The sequence below is a fragment of the Lagopus muta genome, chromosome Z (assembly GCF_023343835.1).
Source record: "Lagopus muta isolate bLagMut1 chromosome Z, bLagMut1 primary, whole genome shotgun sequence".
NCBI lineage: Eukaryota > Metazoa > Chordata > Aves > Galliformes > Phasianidae > Lagopus > Lagopus muta.
The window spans coordinates 10,386,247-10,398,262 of NC_064472.1; the positions used below are offsets into that span (position 1 = coordinate 10,386,247).

General features: G+C 43.9%; 1 protein-coding gene across 11 annotated transcripts in view; it reads right to left on the reverse strand.

The window, feature by feature from the left end:
• Positions 1–12,016, reverse strand: part of PDZD2 (PDZ domain containing 2) — a 198,823-nt gene that overhangs the window by 8,390 nt on the left and 178,417 nt on the right. For all 11 annotated transcript variants that reach the window (XM_048931119.1, XM_048931117.1, XM_048931121.1 and 8 more), the window contains 4 exons: positions 11,069–11,213; positions 5,634–9,228; positions 4,880–4,997; positions 1,202–1,303 (listed from right to left, as the gene is read on the reverse strand). In XM_048931119.1, coding sequence (XP_048787076.1) covers positions 1,202–1,303; positions 4,880–4,997; positions 5,634–9,228; positions 11,069–11,213 — 3,960 coding nt within the window. The remainder of the gene's footprint in view (positions 1–1,201; positions 1,304–4,879; positions 4,998–5,633; positions 9,229–11,068; positions 11,214–12,016) is intronic.

The window sequence follows — 12,016 nt, forward strand, 5'->3', positions numbered from 1 at the left end:
CCCCTACAATTCTGTGATTCTGTGAAGCACCTGCTGCAACCAGGTTTACAAAGATAGTTTTCCAGCCAGCCCAAGCAAGCATCCAGAGCTGGAATCACTGCTTCAGTGACAAATGCAGATATTCAAATGCAGGTAGTAAGTGGAATATGGAGGTCATGCCCAAAGCATCTGCTGCCTTCCCACACATGCCCAGACTCCTCAGGTTCTTCATTTCTTTTCCATTTCTGCACCCAAGTGTTGGCAGAACAGCCTATCTCAGCAGCTCAGCACCCAGAGAGACCAGGAACGCAATCTTGGTAGCCAGAGAAGTGGAGCTTGTCCCTAAACTGTTACCATGTTCTGATTCAGAGACCACTAAATGTACAATGCATTTATTTACACTGGTCATAGAGCAAATACCAGAACACTCCTACTTGAGTTCCTGCACCCTCCAAAGCTGAGGACATACCCTTCTGGCCTCTGTACTTAATGTTTCGCTCTCTTACGATCCACTCTCTTACGATTCTGTCTCTTCCAAGGACAGAATTCAAAAGCACATCCTGTGCAAATAAATTGTCACACGGGACATTGTCATTTGGCATTTTTCTATCTCACTGAACTCTTTTTGAACAGTATTTCAACTTTTTAATATCTTTTGCTTAAAAATTGCTCAATGTCACACAACATTCTTGGTTCATAATGCTGCATAAAATGCTCTTTAAAAAAAAAAAAAAAAAGGAAAAAAAAACCCTCACTTACTGACATACTGACACTTACTGACATCCAACAGTTTTTACTAACAGTAAAACAGATCAGTGAAGAGGAATCCAGAATGTTTGCTCAGGTCTGAAACAGTCGCTCTTAGGATTTGCCAAAACTTCACTTTTTTTTGCTGCACAAAATTTCCTTTCAAAGGCTGGAAATACAGATTTCTTCTAAAAGGCTGTATGCATGCGAAGTTTTACTCATATGCATAGCATTCTGACTACCCAGTAGCACAGCAGTTGCACTTTCAAAGACTGAAAACATAATTGGCATCCATCTCCATAATGAAAATTACAGCAGACACTCCCTTCGATTTCAGTCACAGACAGCATGCAGCTGCCTCTGAGACACACTGCTTTAAGATTTGCAGCGAGTCTTGATAAATGAACACTTGATCTAATCACCAGCATGCTTTAAAACGAGCTTTGCAAAAAGATGACTTGCAGTCATCACTTACTGTGACTGATTTCTGTTCCAGATCTATTCCTCCAGCAACACTAAATCCCAGGCCAGCTCCTTCTTCTTTACTCAGGACTACAAAGTATGCATCTTCTTTGCTCTGGCAGGAAAATGGGGGCAAAGTGGTAAGAGAATAAAGAGAAAAATAAAAGCAAAGATCAAGACCAAGTTCCTGCACAAATCACAAACTTCCAGTACTCTCAGATTATGGCAAGAGGAAAAAAAAAAAAAAAAAAAAGCTCAAGAAATTCAAACATTAATTGAGACATGAAATATATTTATATTTCTGCTACAGATAAGTAGCAGCTCTGTGCGAAAACTCAGGTGACAGCAGAGATTTCTTCAGTCAGTCAAAGGTTAGAACGCAGTCAAAATTAGGGTATAGAAGGGTATTACACTTTGGGCAGCCTCGCTTTCAAAATCAACTTCACGTTGCTGGATGTTTTGCAGGATAACTGGACACTTCCCATACATCTTTCAGGACCAAACACTGTATTTTCTATGTTATTATGAACACTTCTATCCTATTTCTCCTTTCTCTTGAAAGGCAGTTATGGCAGCTGCATCAACCTCTTCTCAGCAGTGCTGGGCAATCTTGCAAGGAGCAATGATTACAAACTGCAGCTTGGAAGATTCAGTGGTACGGCTATTTCACTTCTGAGGTGGAAGTAATGAATCCATTAGTGATCGAAACAGGACTAAGCTGTGCTGTAGCAGAAAGGAGAACACAGCACAGAAAAGGAACTGGCACTGGTCTGCACCAGGGTTGAACTTGGCTCCAGATCAGCAGGAAGGTGTGAAGTCGAGTTCTTTGAAGTAATGAGCTGCTACCAAAATGCAGATTTTGCATTGAGAGAGAAGCAGTTCCGTCCAACAAGTCTGGTGCCATTTTCTGAATGGTTATTAGGACAAAAACAGATACTGTTACAGATGCTCTATTTTGCAATAGAAGGGAAACTGCTTGTGGGGCATAGCACCAGAAGCAGGGAGTGGAAAGCAGGACTCTCATCTTTTTCCTGGGAACCTATCCAACATTAAACATTTCCAGAAGCTGCCAACACTAAAATTAATGGCACATCATTAGAAGCAAACTTCTTAATCTATTTAGCATTAAATGACATATTCAACTCACTAAATCAAACATTTTAACTCAGTGCTTGCCTTTAATTTCAGTGCAGAAAGCACAGGGAATCACAGATTATTTCTGCTGAGTGGTGAAACAATATGAATTCTTGGCCTCTGTGTGTGCATTTTGCCAAGTAATGGTCAAGGAAGATTTTCTGCATTAGAGGCATCTCTGCAAAGCACATGAGAAATTGATGCCCCCCTGCTTCACACCACTGATCCATGGGGGCACAGGGGGCACATGGGGGCGCTGCTCTTGAAGAGCAGTCAGGGATGAACACATTAACCTACAGCCTTTTGTAGCTGTCAAGACCTTCCTCACTCATACTCAAACAAGAACAGCTTTACATTAGCCTGGATACAACAGTGAGTCACATATCTAGCTTAGCTTCCTTCAACAAAGTGCTCCGAGGGTAACAAACAATTGTATCTTTGACCATTAAGGATTAAAGCGTTTTTGTTTAAGAGGTCATGTTCTTTTCTACCCTTTCCCTCCCTCACTCTGGTGTGTCTTCGCCTGAAGTACTGGGTGCAGTTCTGGGCTCACAATTTAAAAAGAAGGTCAAGATGCTTGAAAGCACCCACAGGAGGGCAACAAAGCTGCTCCAGGGGAGGTTCAAACTGGGGATTAGGAAAAACTGCTCTATTGCGAGGGTGGCCAAATACTGGAATAGGCTTACTAGAGAGGTGGTTGATGTCCCGTACTTGCCTGTGTTTAAACAGCATTTGGATAATGCCCTTAAATTATATGTTTTAAGTAGTGGTCTGACAGTTGGAACTCAGTCTTTGTAGGTCCCTTCCAACTAAAACTATTCTATACTGTAACTTCATCTGCTTACACTTTCAGAAGTGTTACAGGGTTGTGTGATGACCACATGCCTCAGGACGGTCAGCAAGACTAACTGAACTCTGGTTTCCCATTCCCAAACATGTGCCTTTCCTCCTTGTCCAGCCCTCAAGTGAGTCCTTATTAGCATGTGTAAAATTGGGCAACAGATCAGTCTATTCCTTTACCTGGCCGCATAGTGGAAGCACAAAACCTAGAGTGATGTGTTGGGCTTTGAGAAGAGTCAGTACAATCAGATATCTGAGAAGTAAGTCAACACAAAGTAGCTCCCTACAGTCTGCAGGCAAGCTATTGCCTCAGAATTTCTAAGGAACTTGCCCAGACTTACAGAAGAAACGAGCAATGTCACATAAAAGAACTAAAATCTTTAGCCTCTCCATTTAGCCTGTTCATCAGATGACCAAAGATCTGATTTTTTAAATATGTATTATTAGCATTTACTGAACACCAGGAGTAAATTCAGAACCACCCAAAGCATAAGATAATGATAAACTCTTCCTGGAGAAGCTCCCTCTGAATCAGACAGTCTACCTCATTTTTCAGCAATTGCGTAAGTATGAAGAATCGTCCTATTGTACAATTAAACCCACCAGTTGACTAGCATAACATTTTCCAGCATGTGTGCCATACTGGGCTTAAATATGGATAAGAAACTATGCAGACAAGGAGTGCATTCCAAAAAGCATTTACTTTTATAAATATTTGAGTTCTCAGATTTTGAGAAGTGGCATAAATAAATAATGTCTCCAATACTCCATATAAAACACTTTAAAGAACACTTAATTACTTTCGTCCAGAATTACAATCCAATCCTAAACTCTTCGGTAAACCTATCAAACTGTCTTGGCTCACAAACCTCTTGGGATTTGCAAGCTTTAGTTATGCTGTCCTTGGAAGGAGGTAAAGCTGGGTATTTTGGGGAGGTCTTGTTCCCTTCAGTCCATTCTATACTCTGTGAGTTAAGTCTGAGAAATACTCTAAATGCAGCTCAGCCAGCAGTTATGCAGACCAGATGGCAGTTTTCCCTTTAGTGCTGTCATTATTTTATCAACTTCAGCTCTGATTCAAAAAGGATGTGGACATATCCCAAAAACACACACAGTGCAAAGAGGGAAAAGGACACCCTGGCAATCATTTCATTTCAGAGGCCTTCTTCATACATCTAAATAATGAAGGTTACCTCGGCACAACACGTTTCCACAGAAAAGAGCAAAATGTGCACAGTGGTCTCTTGCAAGTCCTCCATCAGATGCTTTTTGGCGCTCTAAGCCACCAGTGTCTGTGATCTTGGCTTCTTAAAAGAAGTGTTTCCTTCCAGAAAGGAACAGAGTTTCCCCCGTGTGGTGGGTAAAATGGATTTGACTACGATGGCTGGTGGAAAGTTAAATTCTGATGTGCAATTATTGGCAAACCAAGGAGGTTCTCAGCTTAAACAATGACTGGAGCCACTCTTCCTCACTTAAAACGTCTTATTGTGGTTCTTAACTGCTTTCACACTGGACAAACAAGATCCTTTTTTATCCAGAACCCACCAAAATATATTCAGGGTTTATAGTAAGCATTCAAAAACCAGCAGTAGTAAAACCATCATCAACCATAACCTACTGCAGGATGACTGGAGGAACTCTGGAAGGGATTTCATAGGCCATTAAGAAAACCCCTAGAAAAACTGCCAATATTTTAGCTTCATCTTCTGGTTATTACCTTCACTTGTGCTTTGACTTCCTGGAGCATAGAAGCAATGTCACATTTTGGTATCAGAGCTGACAAAACAGACTGCAATTTTTGCTGGTCCAGGTTTGAGATGAGCAGCTGATCCAGGCTAAAACAAAACAAAACAAAACAGGAAAAAAAAAAATGTATTTCTAGACTGTGTAGATATATTTCAAGCACACAGTAAAATTTGCATTAGGGTAAGCAACAAAAGGGCAGCTCAACAGCAAACAGAAATCTTGAGCATGGATAAGAAATGGTATTAGCTGGGAGAATGAGAAGGCAGAAAGAAGACAATTTACAACAGCTCTGAAAATCAGCCCCCACTCGACTCCCCCCCTGCTTCCCAATGATTTTTGCAACAGACATTAACAAAACCAGGCAGACAGCTATTTCTGAAGTCTACACACTTTTGAGGGCAGACAACAAGCTTGTCTGTCATCCCTCCAGGGTGGGCAGGAGGCAGTGACTGCTGCATCATAACATGCTAAATAACAACCAAACGAACAGCTAGAAGGGTCACATGAAATGAGCTCAACCCTGCCAGGATAAAGCATCCCATCCCATACTGAAGAGCAGCTGCAGCCAAACAGCACTGCAGCAGCTCTGAAATGCAGCAGAGCAAGAAAGAGTAAAGAAATTGGTGTAAGGGCCAAAGCTGAAATGCGCTTTCATCAGGAGAGGCTTGCAGGGATGAAATAAAATACTGCAGAAAAGACAGCTGATAGAAACAGCAAACACCGACCTGAGGGACCAGCTGTTTCCCAGGTGCTCTGCATCTGGAGAGCCACCACGGGGTGAGTCGTCATCTGAGGCCGACCCTGGTGTCCCCGAGCTGCTGTCCTGAGGGCTGCCACTGCCCATCCCCCCTGCCTTGGTAGGGCTGTCCTGGCTTGACAAGACAAAGGATCTCCGGGGAGTGATTTCCAGCTCTGTTTTGAAGCAGGCAGGCTGGGGCGGCCCTGAGAAGCCCTCACCACATAGCTTGTCCAGGTCAGGCATGCTGAGTGCCCTCAGCTCCCGCAGCCTGGAGCGGGACAGCGGCAGCCGGCCCAGAACTCGGCTGCGCCGCACCTGCGAGGCCACAGGGGGAAAAGGAGACTGGTCCGCCCCAGTGCTGCACTCCTCACCCCTCTGGGGCTTTCCTTCCTTCGTGACACCTTCCACTGCACGTGTTGGCTCTGTGCTTATGGGTGACTTGGCCACAGTGTCAGCTGGCATCGGCGTGCTGCCGTAGGAGCTCAAGCTGCGCCGCAAAGCACGAGGCGTGTCAGCAGGGCTGGATGCAGTGGCCATCCCACTGCATGACCTCCTGCCGAGTTGGGACCGCGTGGCCGAGTGGATATCGATGGCCTTCACAATGGGCCGGTCAAAATTTGCCAGGTTTTCAAAGGATTTGATCCTTTGTTTGACAGAAAAGGATGAGGTAGGTTCGTGTGGCCAGTTCAGCTCGTAGTAGTAGTAATTCCTCCTGAAACTCCTCAGTTTGTCAGTGGCAGGGTAAGTAACATCACTGGCGGAGGGGGATGTGTCATGCATCCTCTGGGAGCTTTTGGAGCTGTATACCTGCTCCTTCCCACTCTGGCCATTTGGCAGGCTGAGATGCACCATCTGTAACGGACCCATCACCGCCTGGGGACATTTTTTGTCTGCAGCATGGCCCTGGGGACCTTGTGCAGGCTGAAGCTCCACAGCATGGCAGTTCTCCCTTAAGTGACCAGATAACTGGGCTGGCATCGAGTATGTCCTTGTCACAGGTTTTGACAAGCCGCAGAGATTTCTGTCTCTGGCAATATCTACTTTTGAAAAATACACTGTGGTCCCCATCTCTTCAGTCAGTTGATGCATCTCTGTGCTCACCTCTTCATTTTTCTCCAGCAATGGCAGCTGCAAAAATGGTGCTGGTGAGGAAGAGGCAGAAGATGAAGAAGATGAGGAGGAGGAGGAGGAAGAGGAAGAGGAGGAGGAAAGCTTCACCTCAATGAAACTACGCTGAATCTCCTGCCCTTCTTGCTGCTCCAGCTGAACTGCAGGAGACCTCAGTGAAGAAGAGCCTACAGCTGACGCTCCAACATTTTGCAAATCTAACTGCCTAATGTCATCTGCACTATAGATGCTCTTCATTGTGTTCAGGTTCATTCCAGAGTTCTCAGTTCTCCCTTTCATATATTCAACTCTTGTTTCCCCTTGAGCGGATGAAGCAACTTTGGATTGACTGTCTCTTGCTCTGAAATCATCCACCTTAACACTCTTACCCTGAGACACTGCAGGCTGCATGGAAGCTTGCTTTTCTTTTGGCTTTCCCCATGCCTGCTGCAGATCTGTTAGCTGCCCACACCCACCACAGTTCATTTCACTGCATGCTGCAGGGCTGCTGGTGCCATTCAGGGCAGGCAGAAGTGAATCTTCAGAAATGACCAGAGATGGTTTATTTTCCAGCTCAGATTTCAGAGTCTTTGAGGCTGCTGAAATGCTCTTGCTCAGATCTGGATTTGTAGATGAGTTACGGGGTAACAGTGCTTTCTTCCCCAAAAGTTTAGGAGACAGCTGTGGAGAAATAGAAGTCCTTTTCTGATCAGCCCCACTGACTTTGGTAAGATTAACACTGGAAGAATCTGAATTTGTCTTTGCTTTGCTTTTGATAGTAAAACCTTTTAGCTTTGGACCTCCTTTGGCCTTCTGGTTATTTAAAAGGGTTTCCATTATACTTTTCTGTGCTATTCCCTTAGACTCCTGGCAAGATTTTTTCTGTGAAGATGGGCTGTGTGGTACTACAGCTTCTTTGCTGTGATTTGTGCTTGAGCTTTGGATTTTTCCATTTGAAGTCCTTCCTGAAGTCACACAGTTAGTTTTCTCATTTTTCCCTGGCAAGTCATGAGTTGTATTAGCCTTTGGATCTTTAGATCGGGAGGGAAAGGGAGACCTGAGTGATACTGCTTTTGCTGATGTTGCATTCACATGATTGCTGTCTGCTTTAGACAAGCTGGACATACTGTTGGTTTCTTTCTTTGCTAAGCAATAGGTAACAGTGTGATTACAGTCATCAACCACTGTTTCACTTTCAGATTTGGATCTCTGTTGGTCATGACATCCTTCTTTCTCAAGCAAGCTGTTCTCCAAGCCACTGACATTTCCAGCAGAGCAAAAGCCACCTTTTTTGCAATGCAGAGACCCCTTCTCTTCAACAGACTCACAGCATTTTATGTGTCCATTACTGATCCCCAGACCCACTTGCTCTTCTGCACTTAAGGCACCATTGTTATGGAATGTGTAAACTTCAGGGACATCAACCGAATTCTTTAGGATGTTATTTTCTGGCAGAAAGATTGAGGAAGGAGAACACAGGGAAGCAGAGAAGACTTTTGAACATGGTGAGGGACACAAATTGGGACCACTGCAGTCTTCCAAGCCCAGTTTGCTGACTCTTGACTCCAGTGACCCACACATTGCACAATCCTCAGTTTGCAAAACTTTGCCACCATAGTGATGTGGTGGTGCCAGAGAGGATGAGCTTGTCACAGATGTGAGATGCTGCTCCTGAGAAGGCTTTTGCAGCTCATCGTTCATGCAACAAATCTCAATTTGCTCATCATCTGACTCCAATACAGTACAGACTGCTGGGAGATTAGCAGCAGCGCACGGCCCAAGCAACACGTCACTAGCACTATCAAATGTTTCTGTGACAGACTCTGCATCTGAGTGAGAATCTTCTGCAGCCCCATACATGGACTTTGGAAACACGTCACTTCCCTTACTGTCTGGACAGCTTGCTGCAGGCAACTCATCCTCACTTAAACTGCTAAAATTCCTAGAATAGTTATTTAAAGAGTTTTTATTCACAGTAAAAAGTTTTCCTGTGTTAATAGAGTCCAACACAGACAGCCCCAAAACCCCTTGTGCGTTCGCTGTGCAATTCATAGTCTTCTCCAGCAGCTCCTCCTTGCCCCGACGCGGCTCAGAACCAGGGCAGCCTTCATCAGTCCCACAGCAGCACATGGTGGTGGACTCATCTCGGAAGGGGCTCTCTGCTCGCGACGGGGTGCGCGAAGCCCTGCTCTCAGGAGCACCCATTTGGTTGAGCAAGTCATCAATATCGGTGACAGGCATGCAATCCCCGGCATGGCTGCTCTTTGTGGTACCTCTCTCCACATCTTCCGTCACGGCATCAGGTGGCAGTGTCATTCTCTGTACTGCACAGCCACCACCAGCATTTTGCAAACCTGCTCCTTCTTGTTTCCCAGCACTCAGTTCTTCTTCAGCTGAGAGCGTGCTGCTGACATCAGCTTGACTTTGAGTGTCTACTGCTGGAGACAGGATGAGGTTTGTAAATCTGCTGACAGCTGCATCATGATTTAAAAGAAATCAGAATAAAAAAAAAGAAATACAAATTCTATCAGATGTAGGAAGTGATATCAAAAACACCACGATTTATTATAAAAATAGACACCCATGTACTCAGACTAGATTTTTCCTTCTTCCTTGCACTCCTCCTCTTTTATAATCATGTTTACAACAACTCCAATTTATCATAACCCCGCGTATTTGAGTAGCATGCAGGAAGGAAGAACCCTCCCATCCAGGCCGAGCAGTCATAATCTGTTTAACTCTCATCTTTGTGATTTAAACAGTCAAGCAGCCAGCTACCAAAGTGTCACTGTGCAGGAAGTCAGGCTGAGCAGTGCTGTTTCTCACTGCTTGTTTGATTGAAAACACCTCCAATCGCTTGCACAGAGTCTACAAAGCCCTGCCACAGCAACCAAAGGTGAGCAGGTAACAGCAACAAGCAGTGCATGAACACCTTCACTCTGATCCTCCTGACTCTCCTGCAGGTGCTTCATGTGACATGCATGGGTGATGTTACACATGCATTAAGCACACTGGCTTTGTGAGACTTCTGGCACAGACGTTTCTTCTCTTACAATATATCTTTACCTACTCCTGGGCAACACACTGAGCGCCATGCCACTGCTGCACTTTAATATGTACCAGTTCACCCATAGCCCCAGTTCCTTAATTTTCACTAGTTTACCCCCAATATTTGCTTATACCTTCCTTCATTGCTTCTGGGACACAAATCCATGTCTAAGTTGTCTTCCCAAGACTGGTTACTACCAGATGAGACTCAGAAAGTGCATGGAGAAGCAGGAATGCATTCACACAGTCAGCATCCCTTCCTGCTCATTCAAACACACCTGCATGTCTATCTAATTTTTGAATGAGCCTGCAGGACTGTCCACACTGCTTATCTTATATACCTGTGTTAATAAAGCTCCGAGCTCATCCTGTAGTCAACAGAGGGGAAGACATCCTCTTCTCTGCCAGAAAGGCAGAGCAAAAGGAAAGTAGAAGAGTTCCCTGGTGAAGAAGTGTCAGTATGCCCCTAGCCCAGTGCTGGTAGACTGCAAAAGCCAGAGCAATAAGGAAACAAGAAAAGGACTCTCTGCCAAACCAGAAATTCCTTAAAGAACAACTGGAATTGAAGCATTTGGAAGGAATTTAGGCTCACGGGTATTAAAAGGAACATGAAGAAGATCATAAGCTAGAATAAAGCAAAATATTATGTTCTTCCTGAATTTGAAAAGTATGCTTTTCTTTTTCAAACATTCACTTCCACACCATGAAATCTGTACAGTCTGTGGGGAACCATATATTGCTGCAGGAGCATAAATCAACCCTGAGCAGAAACTAAAGACGTATCAAGTGTTTCAATTCAAACCAGAAAATCTTTTATGAGATGCATGCAAATAAGCATTTTGATAAGATTGTGATAATCCTGGGTTTCATGACACAAAAAAGCATCTTATTTTCTAGCTGTCCATTCCCAAAAACACTGCTCTTAAAAGAGATAGATGTAATTATAAAGGCTTAGTGTACTTCCTGAAAAGACACAGTAGAAAAATGGGCTGTCAGTACAGGGCTGCTGCCAAGTTAACCTCAGGTATGCACAAAATGACTCAGACCTCAGCAAATGCCGACAGGAGGGACATACTGTAAATGGGAGCTCTGAACACTTAACATGGATGTAGGTTTCCTCCACTCATCACAGCACCAGGGAGTACCTTGAAGCCCGGTTAGGTGATGAGGTGCTTTTAATTTGAATTAATGTGGAAAGGAGGAAAGCAGAAGATCAGACTGGTACTCATAATAAATGGTACAAAAACAAAACTACTCTCTTCTCACCTGATGCTGCTTTCTGGATCTCCAGGGTTACAGATGTAGGAAGGCATTGCATAAGCAAGCAAATTTCCTCATATGTCATCTTGCTGACTGGGATACTGTTGATGGTGGTAATCTCATCTCCTACAGTCATCTTGCCCATTGATCCCTGATGCAATGACAGAACAAAGGAAATTTTAAATACAACATTTCCATAGGAGCGAAGATTGCAGGGAACAATTTATGGCCAATAAGCAACATTCCCTATTTCACGTCACCACAGCAAACAGGTACCACTGCTGACAGTTTGCCAGCACATAAAGAGCAGGCTGTGTCTGTGCCAGGAGAGGAACTGATGACCAACCTCAACCAGGAAGATCAAAAGAGCTGCTGGTTTCTCTGAGAGATGAGTATCAGGATGGAGGACACAGCCACTTTCATTTAAATGGACTGGTCTGGACTAAACCTTCAAGACTGGAATACAGTCTACAATTTTTTGGTTTTCATGTAGGAATTACATCCCTGGTCAAAATCTCTTAAGACTAATTAGACTCTCCTAGATTACTACACTGGACAAAGAATAAGCTTTTAAAGTGAAAAAAACAAGTATTTTTCTCATCATGGTGTAATATGACAGAAAGAGAGGCAGGAACAGAACCCAAATCCTGAACTCTTACAGCCCAATGTGAACTGCTGAGATGTATCCCCTGTTAACACTAGTGGTCTTTAAATAAATTAAAAATGCAACATTGAACACTGTACACCATAATATAATTTTTCCCTTGTTTATGCTATTGTATCTAAAGTCAGCAGTTGCATGTCCAGCATGAAGCCAGTAATCAGAAGACATATGCGAGTAAGAGATGCAGAAAAACAACACGTTACTGGTACTACTATGGTACGTGGCAAATCTGGCCAGCAAGTAACACCTCCTGGCACCAGGTTTGTATAATAAAGGGATATATGCTCATA